Here is a 26,059-nt window from a genome sequence, read left to right as displayed (position 1 = left end):
CCTAGATTTAACTGGATGCAGTGAAAGGAATCCCTTCCATCAGATTGACATATCGTAGCTGTTTCTTTATGGATACAATCAGCCAAATCAATTATGTCTTCAGACTCGTTAGGTATGTGATTGCAACACTCTTTGCCTGTAACAACACATTCCCCCTTTAACTGCTGAGAAGATCTCCTTTGCATCTGATTTTTGGAGAACCATCTATGCATTGCAACTATTTCTGTTGTTACATTCTGGAAGGCACCGGCAGCATCTTTGCTGACTCCACAACTGCATCCAAGGTCTATACAGTTAACAAAGATGTCTTCATGCAGTTGAACAATCTATTGCTGCTGAAAACTGACAGAAATAGTGCTGACTGTGGCCATACTATCCTTGCAAAGAGGCCTTGTTGGCAATGAGGCTCCTGTTCGGGTTCACTGGTGCATTAAAAGAAAATGAGATTTTCAATTCCCAATACCAACGATCTTATAAAATGGCGGAGCAGACTCGATGGGCCGAATGGCTGACTTCTGCTGCTTTGTCTTATGGTCTTATCTTGCTGGCAAATGTAGAGTCTCTGGTAAATAAAACTGAAGATCTCAGAGCTGGGGGGCTGTATCAGAGAGACAGTAGGATCCTTTGTTTTACGGGATCCTGGTTAACCCCTTCCATACCTGACACTATCTACTGGTGTAGACAGCCTTTCAGATTGATGGGTTCACTACACCATCAGGATAGGGCTGGTGAATCTCTCAAAAAGCAGAGGTGTAGGCGTGTCTCATGATCAACTCCTCTTGGTGCATAAATGTATCAATGTTGTCCCAATTCTGTTCAACAGACTTGCAATATCTCGTGGGAGATTTCTGCGATCATTTTGGTAGTGGTGTACATTCCACCTCAGGCCAATGTCAAACAGACTCCAGATGATCTGAGCAAAGTGACCAACAGGAACAAAACAGCACACCTTGATGCCTTTACCATCATTTTGGGGGATTTTAACCAGGCCAGGTTGAAAAAGTCACTAATTTATTACCATCAACAAATCACCAAAGGAAACAACACACTGGGCCACAGTTACACCAAGATCATGAGTGCTTACCGTGATATTCCATGCCCACACTAGAAAGTCTGATCACCTGGCTGTACTTCTACTCCGAGTACAGGCAGAGACTAAAGACTGCAGCACCAGTAGTGAGGACCAAGAAGGTATGGACAAGGGAAGCACAGGAGCGCTTTGAATTGGTGGTCTGGACTGTATTCAGGGATTCATCTTCAAATCTGGGTGAGTATGCTGCAGCTACCAATTTCATTAAAAACTGTGTGGATGAATGTGTGCCTGTGAAAACCTGCTGTACGTTCCCAAACCAAAAGCCACGGATGAACCAGGAGGTTCGTCGTGTGCTGAGGGCTATATCTGTGGCATTTAAGTCTGGTGAACCAGGTCTGTGCAAGAAAAGCAGGTATGAATTGTGGAGAGCTATTTCAAGAGCTAAGAAACAACTCTGAGCGAGACTGGAGGCGACATTGGATACACATCAACCCTGGCAGGGTTTGTAGGACATCACTTCCTAGAAAGTGAAACCCAATAGCATGAATAGCAGTGATGCCTCTCTACGAGATGAGCTCGACGTCTTCTATGCCTGCTTTGAAAGGGAGAACACAACTACAGCTGTGAAGATCCCTGCTGCACCTGGTGACCCTATGATCTCTGTCTTAGAGGTCGTTGTTAGGCTATTTTTTTCAGAGGGTGAACCCTTGCAAGGCATCAGGCCCCAATGCATAACCTGGTAAGGCTTTGAAAACTTGTGCCAACCAACTGGCGGGAGTATTCAGAGACATTTTCAATCTCTCACTGTTACAGTGGTTAGTTCTCACCTGCTTCGAAAGGCAACGATTATACCAGTGCCCAAGAAGAGTAGTGTGAGCTGCCTTAATGACTATCATCCAGTAAACTCATTATCTACAGTGAAGAAATGCTTTGAGAGGTTGATCATGACTAGACTGAACTCCTGCCTCAGCAAGGATCTGGACCCACTGCAATTTGCCTATCGCCACAATAGGTCTACAGCAGATGCAATCTCAATGGCTCTTCATGTGGCCTTAGATCACCTGGACAATGCAAACACCTATGACGGGTCAGAATTTAACACTATCATTCGAACAGTCCTGATCGAAATCCACAGAACCTGGGCCTCTGTACCTCCCACTGCAATTGGATCCTTGACTTACTAACTGGAAGACCATAATCTGGGTGGATTGGTGACAACATCTCCTCGCTGACGAACAACACTGGTACACCTCAGTGGTGGGTGCTTAGCCAACTGCTCTACTGTCTCTATACCCATGACTATGTGGCTAGGCACAGCTCAAATGCCATATATAAATTTGTTGATGACATGACCATTGTTGGCAGATTCTCAGATGGAGATGAGAGGGCATACAGGAGCAAGATATACCAGCTAGCTGAGTGGTGCTGCAGCAACAACCCGGCACTCAATGTCAGTAAGTCCAAAGAACTGATACTGGACTTCAGAAAGGGTAAGTCGAGGGAATACGAACCAATCCTCATAGAGGGATCAGAAATGGAGAGAGTGAGCAGTTTCAAGTTCCTGGGTGTCAAAATCTCTGAGGATCTAATCTGGGTCCAACATATTGATATAGTTATTTGGAAGGCAAGGCACCTAAAATACTTGAAAACTTCTACGGTTGTTCTGTCTGGTATGGGGGTGGGGCAGGGGGAAATCTACTTCAGCAGGATCAAAAGAAGCTACAGGAAGTTGTAAAATTAGTCAGCTCCATCTTGGGTACTAGCCTTTGTAGTTTCAAAGACATCTTCAGGGGTCAGTGCCTCAGAAAGGCGGCATCCATTATTAAGGACCCCCATCACACAGAACATGTCCTCTTCTCATTGTTACCAGCAGGAAGGAGATACAGAAGCCTGAAGGGACACACCCAGTGATTCAGGAACAGCTTCTTCCTCTCTGCCATACAATTCGTAAATGGACATTGAACTCATGAACACTACCTCACTTTTTTCTATATATTATTGCTGTTTTTGCGCTATTTTAAATTTAACTATTTAATATACGTATGTATATTAAATAGTTAAATTACACACTTACCATACCGTTATACACTTACCGTAATTGATTGATTTATTTGTTTCTATATTAAGTATTGCATTGTACTGCTGCCACTAAGCTGACAAATTTCATGACATATGCTGGTGATATTGAACCTGATTCTGATTCTTTCTAAAACTGCAGCAATATTTTTAATTCGGTATTATTGGTAAGACCATAGGACACAGGAGCAGAATTAGGCCATTCAGCCCATCGAGTCTGCTCCACCATTCCATCATGGCTGAACTCAGATCCCACTCAACCAAACACATTGCCTTCTCACCATCTTTTGATGCTCTGACCAATCAAGAAACTATCAACATCTGCTTTAAATACACCCACAGACTTGACCTCCACCACAGTCTGTGGCAGAGCATTCCACAGATTCACTACTCCCTGGCTAAAAAAATGTCTCCTTACTTCTGTTCTAAAAGATCACCCCTCAATTTTGATGCTGTGCCCTCTAGTTCTGGATACCCCCACCATAGAAAACACCCTCTCCACATCCACGCTATCTAGTCCTTTCAACGTTCAGTAGGTTTCAATGAGATCCCCCCTCCTGCATTCTTCTCAATTCGAGTGAATACAGGCCTAAAGCTGCCAAACACTCCTCATATGTTAACATCTTCAATGTCCTTGTGAACATCCCCTGGACTCTCTCCCATGACAACACATCCTTTCTGAGATTTGGGGCCCAAAACTGGTAGATATACAAGAATGAACAACAGCAGAATAAACCTGTTTCTGAGTGATTGGTCATACAATTTTGCTGATGCAGTTAGGGTTTCAGTACCGTGTCCGTGTCATTAGCCTCTCCACTCCAGTGGTCCACAGGTTCCTGGGAATCGTTCATAACTCAAACCATTTATAAGTCATAAACAGTGTGTGGGGGAGGCTCACAGAGGCAGCTGTGCTGGGGAAGCAAACAGGAGGGGGGAGACTGGTCATCAGCCGGCCTCACGTAGCTCTGCTGGCCTCAGCTTTGCTGTCTGTTATGGCTGCAGAGTGAGAGCGGGGAGGGGAGATACATGGTATTGCACACTTCCATCCAGCAGTACATGGTCTGTCGGTCCGACAACCGGCCGGACATTCTAGCCCAGTCAGCAAGCATCCCAGCCCTGCGTCACTATCCTTCCAACACGGAGCAAAGGCATTAAACTTCGGCCCATTCTCTAATTCCCGAAAATCCCCCACATCCGTCTCAAAAATCCAAGCCTGAACCCAGACTCACCCTGTTATGTTTTGTAACTTCAAAACATAAAACTAATTCAAAGGAAAACACGGGAGTCCAAAATGTGCATCTAACTTCATGTTTACTTAAAACAAGGCGTGAACATATGTCATGAGAATTTTTAAAAATCGAGCTCAATCCAGGATGCTGCTTGGTTTAGAAAGTATGCATTATGATCAGAGATTAAAGGAGCTAGGGCTTTACTCTTTGGAGAGAAGGAGGATGAGAGGAGACATGATAGAAGTGTACAAGATAATAAGAGGAATAGATAGAGTGGACAGCCAGCGCCTCTTCCCCAGGACACCACTGCTCAATACAAGAGGACATGGCTTTAAGGTAAGGGGTGGGAAGTTCAAGGGGGATATTAGAGGAAGGTTTTTTACTCAGAGAGTGGTTGGTGCGTGGAATACATTGCCTGAGTCAGTGGTGGAGGCAGATACACTAGTGAAATTTAAGAGACTACTGGACAGGTATATGGAGGAATTTAAGTTGGGGGCTTATGGTGGGAGGCAGGGTTTGAGGGTCAGCACAACATTGTGGGCCAAAGGGCCTGTACTGTGCTGTACTATTCTATGTTCTATGTAACTCTGTGTGTCTTCACAACACACTCAAAATGCTGGAGGAATTTTTGCCAAGCATTATCTATGGAAAAAAGTACAGTCGATATTTCCAGCTGAAAACCTTCAGCAGGACTGGAGAAAAGAAGCTGAGGAGTTGATTTAAAAGGCCTGAAGAATTTTGGCTTCCTGCAGACGAGAGAAGAATAGAACTAAAGGATGCAAAATACACAGACCAACAAAAAAACCCAAAACTGAGCCGAGTTCAAGAGCTCACAGCTTGGCATCATCTTGAACAGTAAATTAAAACACCAGTTGATGATCAACAAGTGTCAGGTGTTACATAACTGGCAACAATGTATATTAATTGAGACAGGTTTTATGAAAACAACCAAACATTTATTAAACACATATAAGCGATAAGGGGAAAAAAAACAAAGGAAAACTTTAACCGAAGGTTAAACAGGTACGCAGCCGTTCATCAACTCCACTCGGCTCTGGTTCTTAAAGCATTAAATGCGAAAACAGTTCTTAAAGCAATACAGTCAGATATAGTTCTTAAAGCGATAACTTCGAAAGTCCAACAGTTTTACACGTTCAATTGGGAGAGACTTCTCTGGAGAAAGATTTCTTCACCGACGCACCTTTACTACTGGTTCCGTCCACAGGATTCCCGATGCCGAAAATAAACAGTTTAAATCTTTCTTTTTAAATCTTTTTATTGAATTAGTACACAAAAGGTAAACCATGTAGAAACTAATACACTGTTGCGATATAAATTTACACGAGATATTAATACACACAAAAAATTAGTACTAACAGTACAGTTTAGATGTAAAATAACGACTTAATATAATAGTATACTAATTTTCCATACATATCAATAAAAAGAAAAAACCCCAAAAAAAAGACCTCCCAAAAAAAAACCTACCGTGCAACTAATCTAAAAAGCAAAGCAAAGCAGTGGGCTAACTAGGTATCAAGTAGACTTAAACAATTTAAAACAATCACGTCCTCAAACCCGACCTTCCATTAAAAACAGTTAAAAAGCAAGAAGGGAATGTAAATATGGGCAAAGAGAAAAAAAAAATTACATTAAATGAAAATGTTGAATAAAAGATCTCCAGGTCTGTTCAAATTTAACTGAAGTACCATAAAGATTACTTCTGATTTTCTCCAAATTTAAACATAATATCATCTGAGAAAACCAAAAAAAGGTAGTTGGGGCATTAATCTCCTTCCAATGTTGTAAAATACATCTTTTCGCCATTAAAGTAAGAAATGCAATCATTCTACGGGCTGAAGGGGAAAGATTACTGGAAATTTTAGGTAATCCAAAGATAGCAGTAACAGGATGGGGAGAAATATCTGTATTCAATACCTTTGAGATAATATTAAAAATGTCTTTCCAAAAAGTTTCCAAAGTAGGACAGGACCAAAACATTTGAGTTTTAAGGAAGCTATCTCCCCATGACATCTGTCACAAAGAGGGTTAATATGAGAATAAAAACGAGCTAATTTATCTTTAGACATATGTGCTCTATGAACAACTTTAAATTGAATTAGGGAATGTTTGGAACAGATACAGGAAGTATTGACTAGTTGTAAAATATGCGCCCAGTCATCTGCCAAGATAGTAAAGCCCAATTCCTTTTCCCAATCTGACCTAATCTTATGGAATGGAGCTTTCCTAAGTTTCATGATAGTATTATAAATAATAGCCGTTACACCTTTTTGACATGGGTTAAGGTTAATTATAGTATCTAAAATATACGTAGGGGGTAATGTCGGAAAGAAAGAAAGTATGGTACTTAGGAAATTTCTAACTTGGAGATATCTAAAAAAATGTATTCTTGGTAAGTTACATTTGTTAGATAATTGTTCAAAAGACATAAGGGAGCCATCTAAAAATAAATCCAAAAACCGTGATATACCATTAGTCTTCCAAATTTGAAAGGCACAGTCCGTAGAAGAGGGGGGAAAGAATATGTTGCCTAAAATAGGAATCGCAAGCCCAAATTGATTAAGATCGAAAAATTTTCGGAATTGAAACCAAATACGTAAGGTATGTTTAACTATCGGGTTAGAAACTTGTTTATGGCGTTTCAAGTAAGGAAGAGAAGAACCTAAAATGGAGCCAAGTGCATAACCTTGAGCAGATTGTAATTCCAATACTACCCATTTAGGAATGGATACTGTATCTTGGTCAAATAACCAAAATTTCATGTGTCGAATATTAATTGCCCAATAATAGAATCTAAAGTTAGGTAATGCCAAACCTCCATCTCTCTTAGCTTTCTGTAGATGTATTCTACCCAGTCTTGGGTTTTTATTTTGCCAAATAAATGAAGAAATTTTAGAGTTAACTTTGTCAAAAAAGGATTTTGGAACAAAAAATCGGTAATGCCTGAAATACATATAAAATTTTTGGCAGAATAAACATCTTAACAGCATTAATACGACCAATCAAAGTTAAATAAAGTGGAGACTATTTAAATGGAAGTTGTGTAATGTGATCAATTAAGGGTAGGAAATTAGTCTTAAATAAATCCTTATGTTTACAGGTAATTTTAATCCCAAGATATGAAAAATGATTATTAACCAATTTAAACGGGAGATTCTGATATAAGGGAACTTGCTTATTAATCGGGAGAAGTTCACTCTTACTGAGATTTAACTTATAACCTGAAAAAAGACTAAATTGTGCTAATAAATCTAAAGCTGCAGGAATAGATTTTTGAGGATTAGAAATATATAAAAGTAAATCATCAGCATAAAGTGATACTTTATGAGACTTTAAACCACGAGTTATACCAATAATATTTGGAGATTCTCGAATCGCAATTCCAAGAGGTTCTAATGCAATATCAAATAATAAAGGACTAAGAGGACAACCTTGTCTGGTACCTCGAAGAAGAGGAGAAAAAGAGGAAAAGAGAAAATTTAAAGAGTTAGTACGAACTGAGGCCATAGGAGAATGATATAACTATTTGATCCAGGATATAAATTTCGGGCTGAAGTTAAACATTTCAAGCACCTTACATAAGTAAGGCCATTCGACCCTATCGAAGGCTTTTTCAGCATCTAGGGAAATGACGCATTCAGGATCATTTTGTGACGGGGTATAGACAATGTTTAACAGTGTACGAATATTATAAAAAGAGTAACTACTTTTAATAAAACCCGTTTGGTCTTCCGAGATAATATAAGGAAGTGCCTTTTCTAATCTGTTTGCTAATAATTTAGAAAAAATTTTAGAGTCAACATTTAATAAAGATATTGGTCTATAAGATGCACATTGAGCAGGGTCTTTATCCTTCTTTAATATTAAAGAGATCGATGCTCTATAAAAGGATTCGGGAAGTTTACCAAGTTTTAATGAGGCCTCCAGAACACTGAATAACCAAGGGATTAATGAGGATGCAAAAAATTTATAAAATTCCGCGGTAAACCCATCAGGACCAGGAGCTTTCCCCGGGTTCATAGAAAAAATAACATTCTTAAATCAGTGGTAAAGGAAGTGTCTAACATAGAAGATATATCGTGTGAAATCTTAGGGAAATCTAGGTTATCTAAAAAGTCATACATATGTTTAGAATCTCGTGGAAACTCTGATTGATATAAGGAGGAATAAAAGTCAAAAAAGGATTGATTAATCTCAGCTTGATCAAATATCAGTTGATCTTTTTGATTATAAATCTGATTAATTTGAAATTTAGTATAGTTAGTCCTCAACTGATTAGCCAACAGTTTACCAACTTTGTCACTATGTATATAAAATTCGCTTCTTGGTTTCATTAATTGATTTGCAATCGAGGACGAAAGTAATAAACTGTGTTCCATTTGAAGTTCAGTTCTTTGTTTATACAACTTCTCAGAGGGATCTGTAACATATTTCTTATGAATTTCCCTAATCTTGCTCACAATTACCAGCTCCTCCTGCTTCAGCTTCTTCCTCAAAGCAGCAGAATACGAGATGATCTGACCACGAATATAAGCTTTAAAAGTATCCCAAAGGGTGTTCATGGATATATCCTCTGTACAGTTGATTGTAAAAAAGAGATCAATCTGTTCATTCATAAAGTTAACAAAATCCGAGTCCTGAAGCAACAGCGAATTAAAACGCCATTGTCTTTTATTTTGTGTATTGGCCAATATTTTAATAGAAAGCTTAAGTGGAGCATGATCCGAAATGGTTATAGAGTCATATTCACATTTAACCACTGAAGAAATAAGACGAGAGTCAATAAAAAAATAATCAATTCTTGAATAGGAATGATGAACATGTGAAAAAAAAGAAAAATCTTTTTCCTGAGGATGCAAAAAATGCCAAATGTCCGTCGACCCGGAATCTGAGAGAAATGAATTAATCAAGGTTGCAGATTTATTGGGTAGAGTCCATAACGGAGCCGAACGGTCCAATAATGGGGATAAACAAGTATTAAGATCTCCACCCCAGATCAGTGAAAACTCATTCAAATTCGGGAACAAATTAAATAATGATTTATAAAATTCCGGACAGTCCAGTTTAAGAGCATAGATGTTAACCAAAACTACCTTTTTATTAAAGAATAAACCACTAACCAATAGAAATCTACCATTCGGATCCGAAATAATATCGTGTTGCACAAAAGTGATTGTGGGATCTATAAAAATAGAAACTCCTCGAATTTTGGCGTCGGAATTCGAATGGAAGTGTTGAGCCTTCCAGAACTTAAAAAAACGTAATCTGTCCCCCCTTCGCACATGGGTCTCTTATAAAAATAGAATATGTGCTTTCAGTCTCCAGAATACTTTAAAGACTTTTTTCCTTTTAATTGGATGATTAAGACCATTAGTATTCCAAGAGACAAAATTAATAATAGACTCCATAATCCCTAAAGTCAACCCTCAAATAAAGGAGGATTGACAATAGGTTCGACCCACGAACCCGGAAAGGGAACAGAGTAAACAAGAGATAACGGGAAAGAGAACGTGACCAATACTTCGGTAATATAAGTAGACCAAGAAGAAAGAAAAACTAAAAAGTGAAGCCCCCCCCACCCCCGTAACCCCAAAGCTAAATCTAAGATAGACCAGCCAGAAAGAAGCGAGCACTAGAACTACCCCCATGACTTCCGATAGACGCTCACTAAAAGAAAGTATATATATAAAAAGATCAGCTAAAGTTATAAAACAGTAAAGGAATAAAAAAAAGTACACCGATTAAAACGAAAACGATATAATACAAAGAAAAAACAGGTACATATAAAGAAAACCGTTAACCTACAACAGACCATATAATTAAACAAGAAAATGAAATATTAGCATAGACTAGCCAAGAAAACTACAAAAAGTACGTTTGAAAATTACTGTTTTAAAAATGAAACTGCGTCACAAAAACAAACACGCAACAGAAACGGAGGCACAACACGTTCTACCTGGAAATCTACAAACTCAAAAACCAACTGTGTCACCTGAGTCGACCCTTATATAGTCAAGGGGCACATGTCATCACATGACCTCACATCGGCGGGAAAATCACATCAGGTGACCTCCAAAAGACCATTACATCATTCTCACAAAAAAAACAGATCTCCTTGAGCATGTAACACAGGAAAAAAACAATGGTGATTATACGATATCCTGCAAAGAAAGTGACGAAGTGGTCAGGAACTGCACCCTTCTTTCATGGCTTGGATCATTATCTGCTGCATTCTTGCTCTTCTGAAGAAGCTTGTTGATATTTGCTTTTATCTTTCCAACCTTAGCACGGGTCCTTTGGTCAGGTATGCAGCTCTCATCCTCCAGGTCTTTTAAAATCGTTCTCAGTATTTTCTGAAGCCATTCCTTGTCATACTTTGGACAGGAAGAGAGCAGTTCTTCGACCTGCGTTTCAACTCGTTGTAAGAGCTCTTCATCATCTTTGATTTTAGTGATGACTTGCAGCCCACAACATGACTCCACCTGTGCAATGTTTCTCTGTGCAACATCACTGAAGTTGTTTGCACATATACTGAAAACAAGAAGGAAATTATCTTTAGCAGATGCTTCAAGTGTATGTATATACAGAACTGTGCAAAAGTCTTAGGCACATAGACAATAGACAATAGGTGCAGGAGTAGGCCATTCGGCCCTTCGAGCCAGCACGGCCATTCACTGTGATCATGGCTGATCATCCACAATCAGTATCCAGTTCCTGCCTTCTCCCCATATCCCACATATAAACAGCTAAGGTGCATAGACCTTTTCACAGCTCTGTATTTGTCAACATAGAGAGGAAATCAAGTTTGTAACTCTGGTGGGAGCAAAGGATGTTGGGAATGAATCGCCTCAGGAAGGGTGTGGCACAGGTGGCAGAGAAGGAATGCCAGGACTTTGATTACAAACAATTGGTTTATTGATCATTACAGAATGTCTCTCTGATGCTTACCACTCCCTCCCCTCTCCTTTCCCCTTTTCCCAACCATGAGTCCACTCTCCCTGCCCCCTTCCTGTTCTCAGTCCACAGTAGACAGTCCATCAGGCCTCACACAACAGTCTGTCAGGTTTATCGTTACTCACATTGACCCATGGAGTTGTTTTTTTTTGCATCAGCAGTCCAGTGCAATAATAACATTACTAACCTTAGCTATATATATGTGCCTCAGACCTTTGTACAGTACTGTAAACCAAGAATCAAGAAAACTCAGTTTTGACCACCTGTGCAAGTTGCAGTAAGGCAAGGGTTAACATAATATCTGGGCAAGGACAGATTGCAGACAAACCAGGCAATAACGGTCTTTGAAAAGCATAGCTTCCATTATGCATAACAGATTACTGGAGCCATTTTGGCTTCCTGCAGACGAGAAAAGAATAGAACAAAAAGATGCAAAATACACAGACCAACAAAGGGACAACTCCTTTACTAAATTCAAAGTAACATAGCTTGTAGTTTCTATTGACTTTTAACACCTGTTTTGTGAATGTTGATTGATATTGCAAGTAAAAAAATTCAAGAATACATAGTTTACCAAATGGTCAATATACACAACTGTGCCTGAATTATGTATGAAAATAGCATTTTTCTTACCTGACTTCAGAACAGTGTAAGTGACAGAGGTCACGCTGTTCTACTCGTGCACAAGTCAATTACAGTATGTTTGAGGAATGGGTGTGTGCTTTCAGAGGCCAGTTGATAAGCGAAGACACACCTTATTGACTTCATTGCCCAGGTCTTGATAAACTCAGAATTGTACAATGAGAAAGTGACCCATCATCCCACTGTGCCCATGCAGCCACTTCAAAACTCTATAACCGGTCACACTTCCTGATCTTTCCAGCAAACATGTGAGTCTATTGTTCACATATTTATGAATCTCGTTTGAAAAGTTGCATTAAATGTACAGAATAAACAAAAATTTCCTTGGATTTTATTTTCTGCTAAGTATTTCTGTGTCCTCTCATTCTTTGCTGCCAATAGAAACAATTCATTAACACAAGCGATCCTGCAGATGCTGGAAATCCAAAGTAACATACACAAAATGCTGGAGGAACTCCACAGCTTGGGCAGCATCTATGCAGAGGAATAAGCAGTTGCTATTTCGTCATTAGCACTAGAAAGGAAGGGGGAAGAAGCCAGAATGAGGAAGGTGGGAGAATGGGAAGGATTACAAGCCAGCAGGTTATAGGTGAAATCAGGTGTGTGGGTGGGGGAGAGGGGATGAAGAGAGAAATTGAATTGTGTAAGGTAAAGGAAACAAGAAGGGTAGTTATGGAAAGTATGACAATTAAAGAAGAGGAAGTACTGGCGAGAAACTCTTTTATAAGGAATATAAAAGTGGATAAGTCTCTAGGTCCGGACAAGATATTCCCTAGGACCTTGAGGGAAGTTAGTGTAGAAATAGCAGGGGCTCTGACAGAAATATTTCAAATGTCATTAGAAACGGGGATGGTGCCGGAGGATTGGCGTATTGCTCATGTGGTTCCATTGTTTAATAAGGGTTCTAAGAGTAAACCTGGCAATTATCGGCCTGTGAGTTTGATGTCAGTGGTGGGTAAATTGATGGAAAGTATTCTTAGAGATGATATATATAATTATCTGGATAGACAAAGTCAACATGGATTTGTGCATGGAAGGTCATGTTTCACAAATCTTATTGAATTTTTTGATGAGGTTACTAAGAAAGTTGACGAGGGTAAAGCGGTGGATGTTGTCTATATGGACTTCAGTAAGGCCTTTGACAAGGTTCCACACGAAGGTTAGTTAGGAAAGTTCAATCGTTAGGCATTAATATGGAAGTAGTAAAATGAATTCAGCAGTGGCTAGCTGGGAGATGCCAGAGCGTAGTGGTGGATAACTGTGTGTCAGATTGGAGGACGGTGTGTAGCGGTGTGCCTCAGGGATCTGTACTAGGTCCAATGTTGTTTGTAATATATATTAATGATCTGGATGATGGGGTGGTAAATTGGATTAGTAAGTATGCAGATGATACTAAGATAGGTGGAGTTGTGGATGATGAGGTGGGTTTTCAAAACTTGCAGAGATATTTAGGACAGTTAGAAGAGTGGGCTGCAAGATGGCAGATGGAGTTTAATGCTGAAAAATGTGAGGTGCTACATTTTGGTAGAACTAATCAAAATAGGACATACATGGTAAATGGTAGGGCATTGAAGAATGCTGTAGAACAGAGGGATCTAGGAATAATGGTGCATAGTTCTCTGAAGATGGAATCTCATGTGGATAGGGTGGTGAAGAAAGCTTTTGGTTTGCTGCCTTTATTAATCAGAGCACTGGGTAAAGGAGTTGGGATGTAATGTTGAATTGGTATAAGGCATTGGTAAGGCCAAATCTGGAGTATTGTGTACAGTTCTGGTCACCGAATTATAGGAAAGATGTCAATAAAATTGAGAGAGTACAGAGGAGCTTTACTAAAATGTTGCCTGGGTTTCATCTCCTAAGTTAAAGAGAAAGGTTGAACAAGTTAGGTCTTTATTCTTTGGAGCGTAGAAGGCTGAGGGGGGACTTGATAGAGGTGTTTAAAATTATGAGGGAGATGGATAGAGTTGACGTGGTTAGACTTTTTCCATTGAGAGTGGGGAAGACTCAAACAAGAGGACATGGGTTGAGAGTTAGAGGACAAAAGTTTAGGGGTAACATGAGGGGGAACGTCTTTACTCAGAGAGTGGTAGCTGTGTGGAACGAGCTTCCAGCAGAAGTGGTTGAGGCAGGTTCGATGTTGCCATTTAAAGTTAATTTGGATAGATATATGGACAGGAAGGGAATGGAGGGTTATGGACCGAGTACAGGTCGGTGGGACTAGGATAGGGTAAGAGTTCGGCACGGACTAGAAGGGCCGAGATGGCCTGTTTCCGTGCTGTAATTGTTATATGGTTATATAGATGATGGGAGGTGATAAGTGGAAGAGGTAACGGGCTGAAGAAGGAAACAGTGGACCATGTGAGATAGGGAAGAAGGAGGGGCGGCAGAGGGAGGTGACGGGCAGGCGAGGAGAAGAAAGAGTAAAAAGAGAGTCAGAATGGGGAATGGAGAAAGAGAAAAGGGGGAGAGGGGAGTTACCATAAGTTAAAGAAATCCATGTTTTGCCCTTTGTCCTCTTCAGTACAATTTCCAAATCCACATATTTTTTCATTTGATTACATGAAGCATGATTCTGCTTCCAAAAGAAATACCTCATTTTTGACAGCCACTGATAACTGAGGGTCAGTTAGAGGTTTGAGTAAAAATGCACTTTCAATCCTAGCTCCTCTCCTTCCCCCATACTTAGAAAAACACATTACAGCTATAGACACTAGACAATAGGTGCAGCAGTAGGCCATTCGGCCCTTCGAGCCAGCACCGCCATTCACTGTGATCATGGCTGATCACCCACAATCAGTATCTAGTTCCTGCCTTATCCCCATAACCTTTGATTCCACCATCTTTAAGAGCTCTATCCATCTCTTTCTTGAAAGCATCCAGAGACTTGGCCTCCACAGCCTTCTGGGGCAGAGCATTCCATATATCCACCACTCTCTGGGTGAAAAAGTTTTTCCTCAACTCCATTGTAAACGGCCTACCCCTTATTCTTAAACTGTGGCCTCTGGTTCTGGACTCACCCATCAGTGGGAACATGCTTCCTGCCTCCAGCGTGTCCAATCCTTTAATAATCTTATATGTTTCAATAAGATCCCCTCTCAGCCTTCTAAATTCCAGAGTATACAAGCCCAGTCGCTCCAATCTTTCGACATATGACAATCCCGCCATTCCGGGAATTAACCTTGTGAACCTACGCTGCACTCCCTCAATAGCAAGAATATCCTTCCTCAAATTTGGAGACCAAAACTGCACACAGTACTCCAGGTGTGGTCTCACCAGGGCCCTGTACAGCTGCAGAAGGACCTCTTTGCTCTTATACTCAATTCCCCTTGTTATGAAGGCCAGCATGCCATTAGCTTTCTTCACTGCCTGCTGTACTTGCATGCTTGCTTTCAGTGACTGATGTACAAGAACACCTAGATCTCATTGTGCTTCCCCTTTTCCTAACTTGACTCCATTTAGATAATAATCTGCCTTCCTGTTCTTACCACCAAAGTGGATAACTTCACATTTATCCACATTAAACTGCATCTGCCATGTATCTGCTCACTCATCCAGCCTGTCCAAGTCACCCTGCATTCTCATAACATCCTCCTCACATTTCACACTGCCATCTAGCTATCTCTGTATCTGTGTTACCAGTTGCTCCTTGCCTGGTACAGAACACCACAGAGGACATGTGCAGGTGTACACATGTTGACGTGGATATTTTTGAAATAAACTGCATATCACAGGCACACACTCATCTACCAAATACTTACAAGAGTTTCTGGAGAGTTGTGTTCAGTCTCAGGTACTGGATCATGTCCTCTATGCCATCGTCTGTAATCCCATTGTCATACAAACGAAGGACTTTGAGACTATTGTTCCCTGCCAGAGCTTTCCACAAAGACCGAGCTCCTGCGGAACCAAAACAGTTTGTACCACACCTGAAAACAGAACCAAACAGCAAATATGAGGGATTACAGTTTCAAGTGAAATATGAAAAATTTTACATGAAGATTTATGTGATGAAAAATCTCACGATAGCGTCTCTATTCTGCATTCTGGGTTTTGAAGGATACCACTCAAAATCTCTGCTGACTCCTCGGTCAGTTTGTTGGAGCTTATCCTGGAACACAAGGCAATGAAAACGATTAATTTGGAGAACTCCAGCCTCACAAACTGCTGAGCGGGAGGACAGCCTGAAAATAAACACTTGGGGCACAGTGAGGAGAACGGAGATAACAAGCAATATCTTTATATTATTTATAATCTTTTCTATTTATTTATAAATGAGCATAATCTTCAGATGGCTATATGATTAAGAGATCCTGTTTCTGTTGGGGGGAGGGGGAGGGAAATATTTCCTACACAAATCAGATTGAATTCAACCATGCCCACACTGTGCCCGTACGCACATCCAGTGCCAATACCATAACTGTACTCACACCCGGTGCCCATACCGTACCCGTACTCGCACCCGATACCCGTACCGTACCCGTACTTGCACCCGGTGCCCGTACCGTACCCGTACACACACCTGGTGCCCACACCGTACCCGTACTCACACCCGGTGCCCACACTGTACCCGTACTCACACCCAGTGCCTACACCGTACCCGTACACACACCCAGTCATTAATGAACATATCTAATCAGACAGTCATGTGGTACCAACACAAAGCACAAAAGCATGCAGACATGGTCAAGAGGTTCAGTTACAAACAACAGAAAATCTGCAGATGCCGTAAATATAAGCAACACACACAAAATGCTGGAGGAACTCAGCAGCCCAGGCAGTATCTATAGAAAAGAGTGCAGTTGATGTTTCGGGCTGAGACCCTTCAGCAGGATTGGAGAAAAGGAGATGAGGAGTCAGAGTTCGAAGGTGGAAGGTGGAGGAGGAGAAACACAAGGTGACAGGTGAAACTGGGAGGGCGAGGAGAGAAGTAAAGAGCAGGGAAGTTGATTGGTGAGAGAGATAGAAGGCTGGAGAAGGGAGATTCTAAGAGAACAGAAGGCTATGGAAGAAAGAAAAGTGAGGCGAAGCACCAGAGGGTATATAAGGAGATAAGGTGAGAGAGGGAAAAGGGGATGGGGAATGGTGAAGGAGGGGACATCACCAGAAGTTCAAGAAATCAATGTTCATGCCACCAGGTTAGAGGCTACCCAAATGGAATATAAAGTGTTGCTCCTCCAACCTGAGTGTCGCCTCATTGCAACAGTAGAGGAGGCCATGGATGGACATGGTGGAATAGAAATGGGAAGTGGAATTAAGGTTGGTGGCCACTGGGAGATCCCATTTTTCTGGTGGAGGGTGCGTAGGTGCTTGGCACAAGGAACCTCACTCAAGTGATGATCTGCTAAATCTGAGACCATTCTCAGATAAGTAGCTACTTATGTAAAATGCCAGGCCTACCATAGAAGTGATCTGTAATCTCGATGTCTGGTTCGCCTCATTTAGCTGGTTCGGACCGGTCAGAGTTGAGAGACACAAATGTAAGGCTAGGGTGAGCAGAACCATGAAACAATGTTGGCTGTAGCCCTGTACAATGACCAGTGAGGAGGTGATCCAGGTAGGTCAGGTGACCTTGAGCAAATGGGACAGAGATCCAATGGTTCAATTGATGAGGAACACTATAAGAGGCAGGAGCTCCAAAAACACAGGAGCATTACTCTCCAGCAACCAGAGACCAGCCATCATGGATAAGGAGGACCCACAGACACGTGGAGATCCGGACCATGAGGAACGCCTGGCCAGCGTAGAATCGTCTCCCGATAATACCTTTTCTCTTCATTGACTGTTCATGGAGGTTCAGGGATTTTAGTAGGGTGTACACACAGTTAGTTTGTGAACTCATGTTCTTTTTAGTTTGGACAATACAAGTTAATTGTCAGTAAATACAGATCCTCTGTGCCTCACTCTTCATTATTACAAGGGGTGATTCTTGAAACAGTGTGATGTGAGTAGTCAAACTGCTTTGATTCAGGAATAAATGTTGAAAGCAACACACATCAAAGTTGCTGGTGAACGCAGCAGGCCAGGCAGCATCTCTAGGAAGAGGTGCAGTCGACGTTTCAGGCCGAGACCCTTCGTCAGGATGTTGAAAGAGTCCTTTGCTGCTGTTCTGTTGAAGATGTGGTGGGCTACGAATTACAGAAAGACCATATTCCACAGCAAGTACATTTGCACCAGACAAAGGAAACTAGATCTTTTTATAGAGATCAATAAAGTCTTTGCAAACAGAATGTATGGCCAGAACCAAACAGAACGGTTATGCCATCAGGAATGGTTGAGGAGAGGGTTATGATGGCACCACGTAACTGGTGGAGATACAGTGCAGAACAAGCCCTTCTGGCCCTTCCAGCCGCACTGCCCAGTTACCCGAGCCTAATCATGGGACAATTTACAATGACCAATTCACCGACTAACTGGTGTAACCTTGGACTGTGAGATGAAACCGGATCACCTGGAGGAAACCCACACGGAAACGGGAAGGAACATACAAACTTGCTCACTGAGGGCACTGGAACTGAACTCTGAACTCTGTAATCGCATCACACTAACTGCTACGCTGCACTGGTGGCCTGGTATTTATTGCACTGGTAGTGTCTATTGCCATTGTTGCTTTGAAAAGTGGCATCACCACATGAAAGAACGGACTTTGGTCAGGACAGTACAGAATCACCAAATTCAGGACAAAGAATGTGAACAGCATATACGCAGAGTATACAACAAAATAAATTACTGCAACTTGGGCTTAGTAGTCTTAAGAAAAGTATTACTCACAAAAGTGTTTTGCATTTGAAAAGCACATCCGTCAGCTGCTTTATCCCTTCATCACCGAGGTTACAGAGTCTCAGATCCAACTTTTCCACTGCAGAGTGTTTCAGGCAGTAATGTAAAGCAGACACGTCCAGGGGGCTCAAAGACATATTGAAAAAATCTATACTCTTTATGTATGGAGACACATCAGCTGTGACATCCAGATCTTGCAATTCAAATAGACAATGCATTAAATTCAGCAATTCTGCCTTGTTAATATCCTGCTCAAGGTTGGTTTTAAACCATGTCCTGAGAGCTCTGGCTGTAGAAGGAGTGAGAGGAACTGTATAATTCCACAACTTGCCTTCTCTTCCTGCTGTTAAGGAACCCATGAGAAACCTGGTAAAATTGTACAGCTTTTCGGTGTGTTCAGGGCGGAATGATTGCAGATAAAATTGACTCAATTGATTTTGTGGCCTCTTCCCAAAGCACCAAAGATCCAGACATTTGACCAGCTCTACAGGATCCTTATCCAGTAAGGTTGCACAATACAAAGCCGCAAATTGTTCTTTCAGCACCACGTGATGGAACTCAAAAGAACCTTCATCATTATATTTCTTTTCCAGAACAAAATTTGAGAGGTACTTTGAAAGCAGAGATTGCTCTATTCTGTAGGCTTTCAGATCAACTGCATTCATTTCAACTTTGGCTGAAAGCAGGGTGTTGAAGGACAGTTGCCCTACCTTTAGGATGGTGTCCATAAACAATTCATACTCCAGGTCAGTCTCATCAATATCATTGGCTTTACAGTTAATCATACAGTAAAGCAGCAATTTAAAAACCTTACTGTTTGTCATTAATGAATCTGACTTTATTTCATAACAGTGGAAACATCTGTCCAAAATGGTGCACAGAATGTAGCTGTTGAGGGGATTAGAAGCCAGGCATTTGATGGTCTCATTCTCCGTAATGTGCTGGTACATTATTGCTGCCTTCTCCTTTTCCGCATAAAACATATCACAATACCTTTTCAACCTATCACTGGAAAAGCCAGTGATAATAAAATGCTGATCAAAATGCTTCTTGTTAACTTCTAACTGCTTTGCATTCCATCGGGAGGTAACCAGCACCTTTGCGTCTCGAAGGAGATGCTTGGATATAAGTTTGGAAACAAGAACACTTACTTCAGCCACGCTGTCTAGGTTCAAATCACAACCCAAAGAATTGCATTGAAGCTGAAAGCCAAATTCGTCAAGTCCATCCAAAATGATCAGCACATCTTGAGGGTTTTGGAGGACCTGCGTTAGGACTGATGACAAAGGCTGGCACTGCTTCTTCAGAAGCTCCCGGAGAGTGGTCTTTCCTCTAACCTGATTTAAGTCAGAGAACTTGAGAACAATGACACAATACAACCCATGGCTTGGATGAGATGCCCAGTCTTGCTCCATGCTGTCCACAGCCCAACTTTTCCCAACTCCTGTATCACCTACCAGCAGGATTCTCTTCGATGACTTATCCTTCTGAAGTAAAGACAGCAGTTCTGAAACTTCCATTTCTTTTGCAATATTCAACACCCCTGCTGTGATAAGGTCACTGCCTGGGTCCTGTTTCTTTACAGCGATGGTATTAATGGATCCGGCAAATGAATTGTTGTTCATGAATCTCTTTCGCATCACTGTGCAACATGAACGTGCTTGGTCTCTCATGATGTATTCTTTGTAATCCTGTATCACAGCTGGACAGAAAGAGACGTTTCTCAGAATTTGTAAGTTTTCTATTACAGATTAACAAATGCTAAAAATGCACAAATCAGAAATGGGCATCATTTATGACAGCAAATGCAATGCTAGCATTCATTTCAAGAGGACTACAATATTAAAAGCAAGGAAGCTAAAGTCAGATGTATTAGTATTACAATGAAGTAAACGCTTGAGAGAGGAGTGAGCCAGAAGTGACTGGAAAAGAACACTGGCAGGGAAGACAGCAGACCAGCATTGGCTGGAATTTTGGGAAGCAATTCGGAAGACACAGGATATGTACATCCCAAAGAGAAAGAAGTATTCTAAAGGCAAGATGCCACGACTGTGGCTAGCAAGTGAAGTCAAAACCAGCATAAAAGCCAAAGAGAGGGCATATAATAAGCAAAAATTAGTGGGAATTTAGAGGATTGAGAAGCTTTGAAAAACCAACGGAAGGCAGCTAAAAAGTTATTAAGAAGATAAAGATGAAATACAAAAGTAAGCTAACCAATAATATCAAAGAGAATACCAAAAGTTTCTTCAGATACATAAAGTATAAAAGAGAGGCAAGTGTGGATATTGGACCACTGGTAAATGATGCTAGAGAGATAATAATGGGGGACAACAAAATGGTGGACAAACTGAATAAGTATTTTGCATCAGTCTTCACTGTGGAAGACTCCAGGAGTATGGTGGCAGTTCCAGATGTCAGGGATCATGAAGTGTGTGAAGTTACCTTAAATAGTGAGAAGGTTCTTGGGAAACTGAAAAGTCTGGAGGTAGATAAGTCACCTGAATCCAGGGTTCTGAAAGAGGTGACTGAAGAGATTGTGGAGGCAGTAGTAATGATCTTTCAAGAATCACTAGATTTTGGAATGGCTGTGGAAGACTGGAAAATTGCAAATGTCTCTCTACTCTTCAAGAAGGGAGAGAGGCAGAACAAAGGAAACTATAGGCAAGTTAGTCTGACCTCAGTGGTTGGGAGGATGTTGGAGTCAATAATGAGGACTCGGGGTACTTGGAGGCACATGATAAACTACATTAAACTACATTGAATATAAAAGCAAGGATGTAATATTGAGACTTTATAAAGTACTAGTGAGCCCTCACTTGGAGTATTGTGAGCAGTTTTGGGCCCTTTATCTTAGAAAGGATGTGCTGAAACTGGAGAGAGTTCAAAGAGGGTTCACAAAATGATTCCAGGAATAGACAGTTTGTCTTATGAAGAGCTTCTGATGGCTACAGGCCTGTATTCACTAGAATTCAGAAAAATGAGAGGTGACCTCATTGAAACCTATCAAATGGTGAATGGCCTTGACAGAGTGGATGTGAAGACAATGATTCCTATAGTGGGAGCTTCTAAGATCAGAGGACACAGCCTCAGAATAGAGGTGCATCCTTTTAGAACAGAGATGAGGAGGAATTTCTCTAGAGAGTGGTGAATCTGTGGAATTCTTTGCCACAGGCAGCTGTGGAGGCCAAGTCCTTATGTATATTTAAGGCAGAGGTAGATAGATTCTTGATTGGTCAGGGCATGAGGGGATACAGGGAGAAGGCAGGAGATTGAAGCTGAGATGAAAATTGGATCAGCCCTGATGAAATGGCGGAGCAGACTCGATGAGTCAAATGGCCTAATTTTACTTCTATATCTTCCGGTCTTATGAAACCTTTCACCATATTTGTCACCAACAGCACCAGGCTTTTCAGGGAAGAAGTCTAAATGGGAATGCAGAAAATGAATCTTCAATGCAATTTGCAGTTCAGGGTTTTGTCTGCTTGAAGCATGTTCTCAACCAGCTGCATGTAGCTTGGTGCTCTGGAGTTGCCAAGAAAATCTTCAACACCCTTGAATGCCTTCCATGTGATTTTCTCTGGTCCCACAATAAGTTCTTTGAATTGTCTGTCATTAATGATCTGTTTCATTTGTAGACCAACACAAATGCCTTCCTTAATCTTGGCATTAGTTATCCTGGGAAACATCTATCTCAAAAATCAAAATCCTTCGCGGAACTTGAGGGAAGAGCTAGGAGAGATGGTGCCAGTGGTTTTTGTAGACCCAGACGACTTCTTCCATTTCGTCCACGAAACAACTTATTGTTCTTATATCTTTCTTTTCCTTTCAAGGTGGCTGGGATTCTGTCAGAATCCATGATCTATAATTACAGCTCAAACTACGGTTTTCCACAGGTGTTGGGAATTTGAACCAGCCGTGCGGCCTGGTGTTTCGATATCTCCAGGAGCAGCCTGGAAGATGTGCACCATTGGGGGTGACCCCATTCCTTGTGAATTTCGCCAAATGAAGCATCGCGGGAGACTAAAACATCAGGACAGCAGGCAGTGTGCGCTACCGTCATAGTCATAATTGGTTTTCATTACAGTTGCACCATAAATAATTAAATAGTAATAAAAACCATAAATAATTAAATAGTAATATGTAAATTATGCCAGTAAATTATGAAATAAGTCCAGGACCAGCCTATTGGCTCAGGGTGTCTGACCCTCCAAGGGAGGAGTTGTAAAGTTTGATGGCCACAGGCAGGAATGACCTCCTATGATGCTCTGTGCTGCATCTCGGTGGAATGAGTCTCTGGCTGAATGTACTCCTGTGCCCACCCAGTACATTATGTAGTGGATGGGAGAAGGCCACTGTACTCGAGTGATCCCTCTCTCTATCTCTCGATGGGAGAATGAAAGCCTGTCGGGCATTGAGCTGCAGAAGCAATGCGGAAGGTTGTAACATCAGAACAGCGAGCTGCTGGTTTCCTGCTCTCGTTGGTGCAGGAGTGATCTCTCTGTTCCTCACTGGTGAAAGCCAGCCTGTCTGAAATACCAAAGTCCTGGGTGATGGGATGTACTACATAATGTACTCTAAATCAAGGCCTGTTCAGGGGCTTTTGCTATTGGTTGCAAAGTGAGGGGTGGGAGTATCAGTGCTTCTGCTGGTACAAGTGAGGGGAGAATGGGGGGAAGAATGAGGGGGAGGGAGAGGGAAGGGTCGATGCTTCTGCTGCTTGTGTGTGAAATGGGAAGGAATTTTATCGGGTTCTGATGTTAGTCATTCATTCTTCAGGGTTTCCTGTTTCATGGATGTCTCTGCGAAGAGTATGAATTTCAGTTGCATACTGTATATGTTCTCTGATATTAAGTTGAACCATTTGCAATCTTTGTAGCTGGTGACTGCAGATTTCATCCCTGCAGTCTTGAACCCAGTAATTCTGCTTTTGCCTCTGACAAACCCAAGTCTCTGACCAGCTCATTTAACTCAGACTGAGTTATCAGGTGAGGCTCACTCAACATAAAGGAGCAAAATCTGTATCAGTATCAGTGTCCTTTTGCATTCCTGCTCATGCATCATGGCATCTTTGCCTGCCTCCTCTGGACTCCATGTCCCGTTTTTCTAAAACTGTCTGACCATGCAGCATTTGCTCTGCCTTACCAGGCCCTGGCATCCCTGGACAAGATAGAAAACTTTTCAGCTTACATTGTGGGCAACATTTTAATTAACTTGAATTATGAATGGGAATAACAAATTAAGATCATTTAAAAAAAAAGTTTGTGATTTTTTTTCTCTGGTCCCACAAGCAGTTCTTTGAATTGTCAAAATTTCATGGTGATTTTCCTGATCAGCAGCCCAAAATTCCTAAGATACACCCAAAAGAATTCAGGAAGCAAAATCTTTGTTGTCCAATGTTATTCATCCAAAATGATGAAGAGATGACAAAATTCAGGGAACTTCACCTGCTACCTTAACCCACATCAAAATGCCAGCATCTGCTATTTCACATCACACGGGATATTAGGACAAGCAATTTGTGAGGTCATTATAAACTCATCACTAGATGCTGAAAGACATCCATAATTTTGAAACCAGGCTGAAATTCATACCCATGTCAAAAAAGTGAAATCTTGGGCTGGCAGGTGGCGCATTGATATCAGCGCCGGACCCGGGAGCGGAGGTTCCCGGGTTCGAAACCAGTCAGGTCCGCTCCTGAGTACGCTTTCCATCCGTGCCTGGTTGAGTGTCGAGATCGCAACTCGACCTCGTAAAATAAAGGGAAAAATACTGTGAAATGTCTGTGTGAGAAGTGGTGCGCCCCGCAGTCTCTCTCTCTCACGCCGCGCCTTGTAAAGGCATGAAAAAGACATCGTCCCGCCAACATCGCACACGCACACAGCAAAAAAAAAAGAAAGTGAAATCTTTAAATTGTCTAGAAAACCTACATCAAATTTTCTAATTCAATTGGATATACTGGGTTCAAGTAAGGATTAACAAGTTTGTCCAACAGAGCTTTGAAAGGTTACAGGCTTTCTTGTCTCCCCACTTGCATGGCTCTTCTCTCATGTCTTAAAGAATAAATAACCACAGAATTAGTTAAGATACTGGATGTTTTCTGAAAGGAGTGTGCGTGCCTAAGCAAGTCATGGCCTTTTTAACTACTGGTCAATATATACTTCTAAACATTACTGGATTGTTAAAAATGTATATTTTGCGCCTTCTTTCTTTCAGAAGTCTTCATTTTAAACATTAATTCATTGCTTGACCATATTCTAAAACTATTAATATCACACGGCTCTATGGCTGATTATTGCAGCGGACAAGGAAACCACATATACTGTTGTGGGTGAAAACTCTGTGCAATTCATCTCTTTACCTTTTATATCGTCTCCCAGTAAATGGATCTCTGAAAAAAAACAGAATAAAGCACAAGTCAGTGTCTGTTCCTCTGAAAGCATGTTGCATTCTCTGTGGCTGGGAACTGGTGGGGAGTTGTAATAACATCAGCACATTACACCAGGCATCTTCACCAGGATAATGAAGTTCTGTGCCAGAGTACAATGGGCTGCTGGGGCTGCAGCCTGCAACTAACGGGCTCCTGGATCAGCTGCACTGAGGACTGGCTTCGTGGCTGTGGACTCACTTTTGTGAACTTAAGTTATGAATGTTATTTGCCTACTTTTTATTGTTTGCACAGTTTGTTGTTTTCTGTATATTGGGTGTCTGAAGGTCTCTTTAATGGGTTCTATTGGTTTTCTTCATTTTGTGGCTGACTGTAAAGAGACAAATCTCAAGATTACATACTTTGATAATAAATGTACTTTGAACTTTAATTAATTTAGCTGGGGTGAACTTAACATAAATGTTTAACTATTTGACAAGGTTTAATAGTAACGTTAGTAAGCTTTCAGAAGTCAAACACAATACCTGTTATGGTGACAGAAAACAAAGAACATTGTTATGTGACCTGTGTGGATCAGTATTGGAAGAGGTTCGATATCCCACTTGCTTGGCACTGATGCCACTTGGCTCCCTTTCTCACTGGCAGTAAGGCAATTCTATAGTCAGGTGCTGAAAGGTGCTTAAAGAAGTGTCTTTCACTCCTCAGCCAAGTTACCTGCTGCCTTTCAACTCAACCTTCAGAGAAGATACTAAAAAATCTGTGGAATGCCAAATACTTGTTGGGGAAATCCAGACAATTACCCTCACAACATTAATGCAGAATGCAACCATCACAATAATGTTTGTCATCTAGATACACACATCCAATGCTAAAGGCAATTTCCTTGGTTGATTAACCAATTCATGTAACTGAATCAATCACAGTCTATACCGTACACATTTA

At 41.2% G+C, this 26,059-nt stretch overlaps 1 protein-coding gene across 3 annotated transcripts in view; it reads right to left on the bottom strand.

The window, feature by feature from the left end:
* Positions 1–9,966: 9,966 nt before the first annotated feature.
* The window catches only part of LOC134359555 (NACHT, LRR and PYD domains-containing protein 1 homolog), a 37,219-nt gene continuing 21,126 nt past the window's right edge, over positions 9,967–26,059 (bottom strand). For all 3 annotated transcript variants that reach the window (XM_063072993.1, XM_063072991.1, XM_063072992.1), the window contains exons 5-9: positions 25,091–25,120; positions 18,724–20,434; positions 15,977–16,063; positions 15,714–15,881; positions 9,967–10,890 (exon numbers count right to left, since the gene is read on the bottom strand). In XM_063072993.1, coding sequence (XP_062929063.1) covers positions 10,509–10,890; positions 15,714–15,881; positions 15,977–16,063; positions 18,724–20,434; positions 25,091–25,120 — 2,378 coding nt within the window. In that variant the 3' untranslated portion in view covers positions 9,967–10,508. The remainder of the gene's footprint in view (positions 10,891–15,713; positions 15,882–15,976; positions 16,064–18,723; positions 20,435–25,090; positions 25,121–26,059) is intronic.

Source organism: Mobula hypostoma, chromosome 20 (genome assembly GCF_963921235.1).
Source record: "Mobula hypostoma chromosome 20, sMobHyp1.1, whole genome shotgun sequence".
NCBI classification, from domain to species: domain Eukaryota; kingdom Metazoa; phylum Chordata; class Chondrichthyes; order Myliobatiformes; family Myliobatidae; genus Mobula; species Mobula hypostoma.
This window is presented reverse-complemented; position numbering and strand designations above follow the sequence as displayed.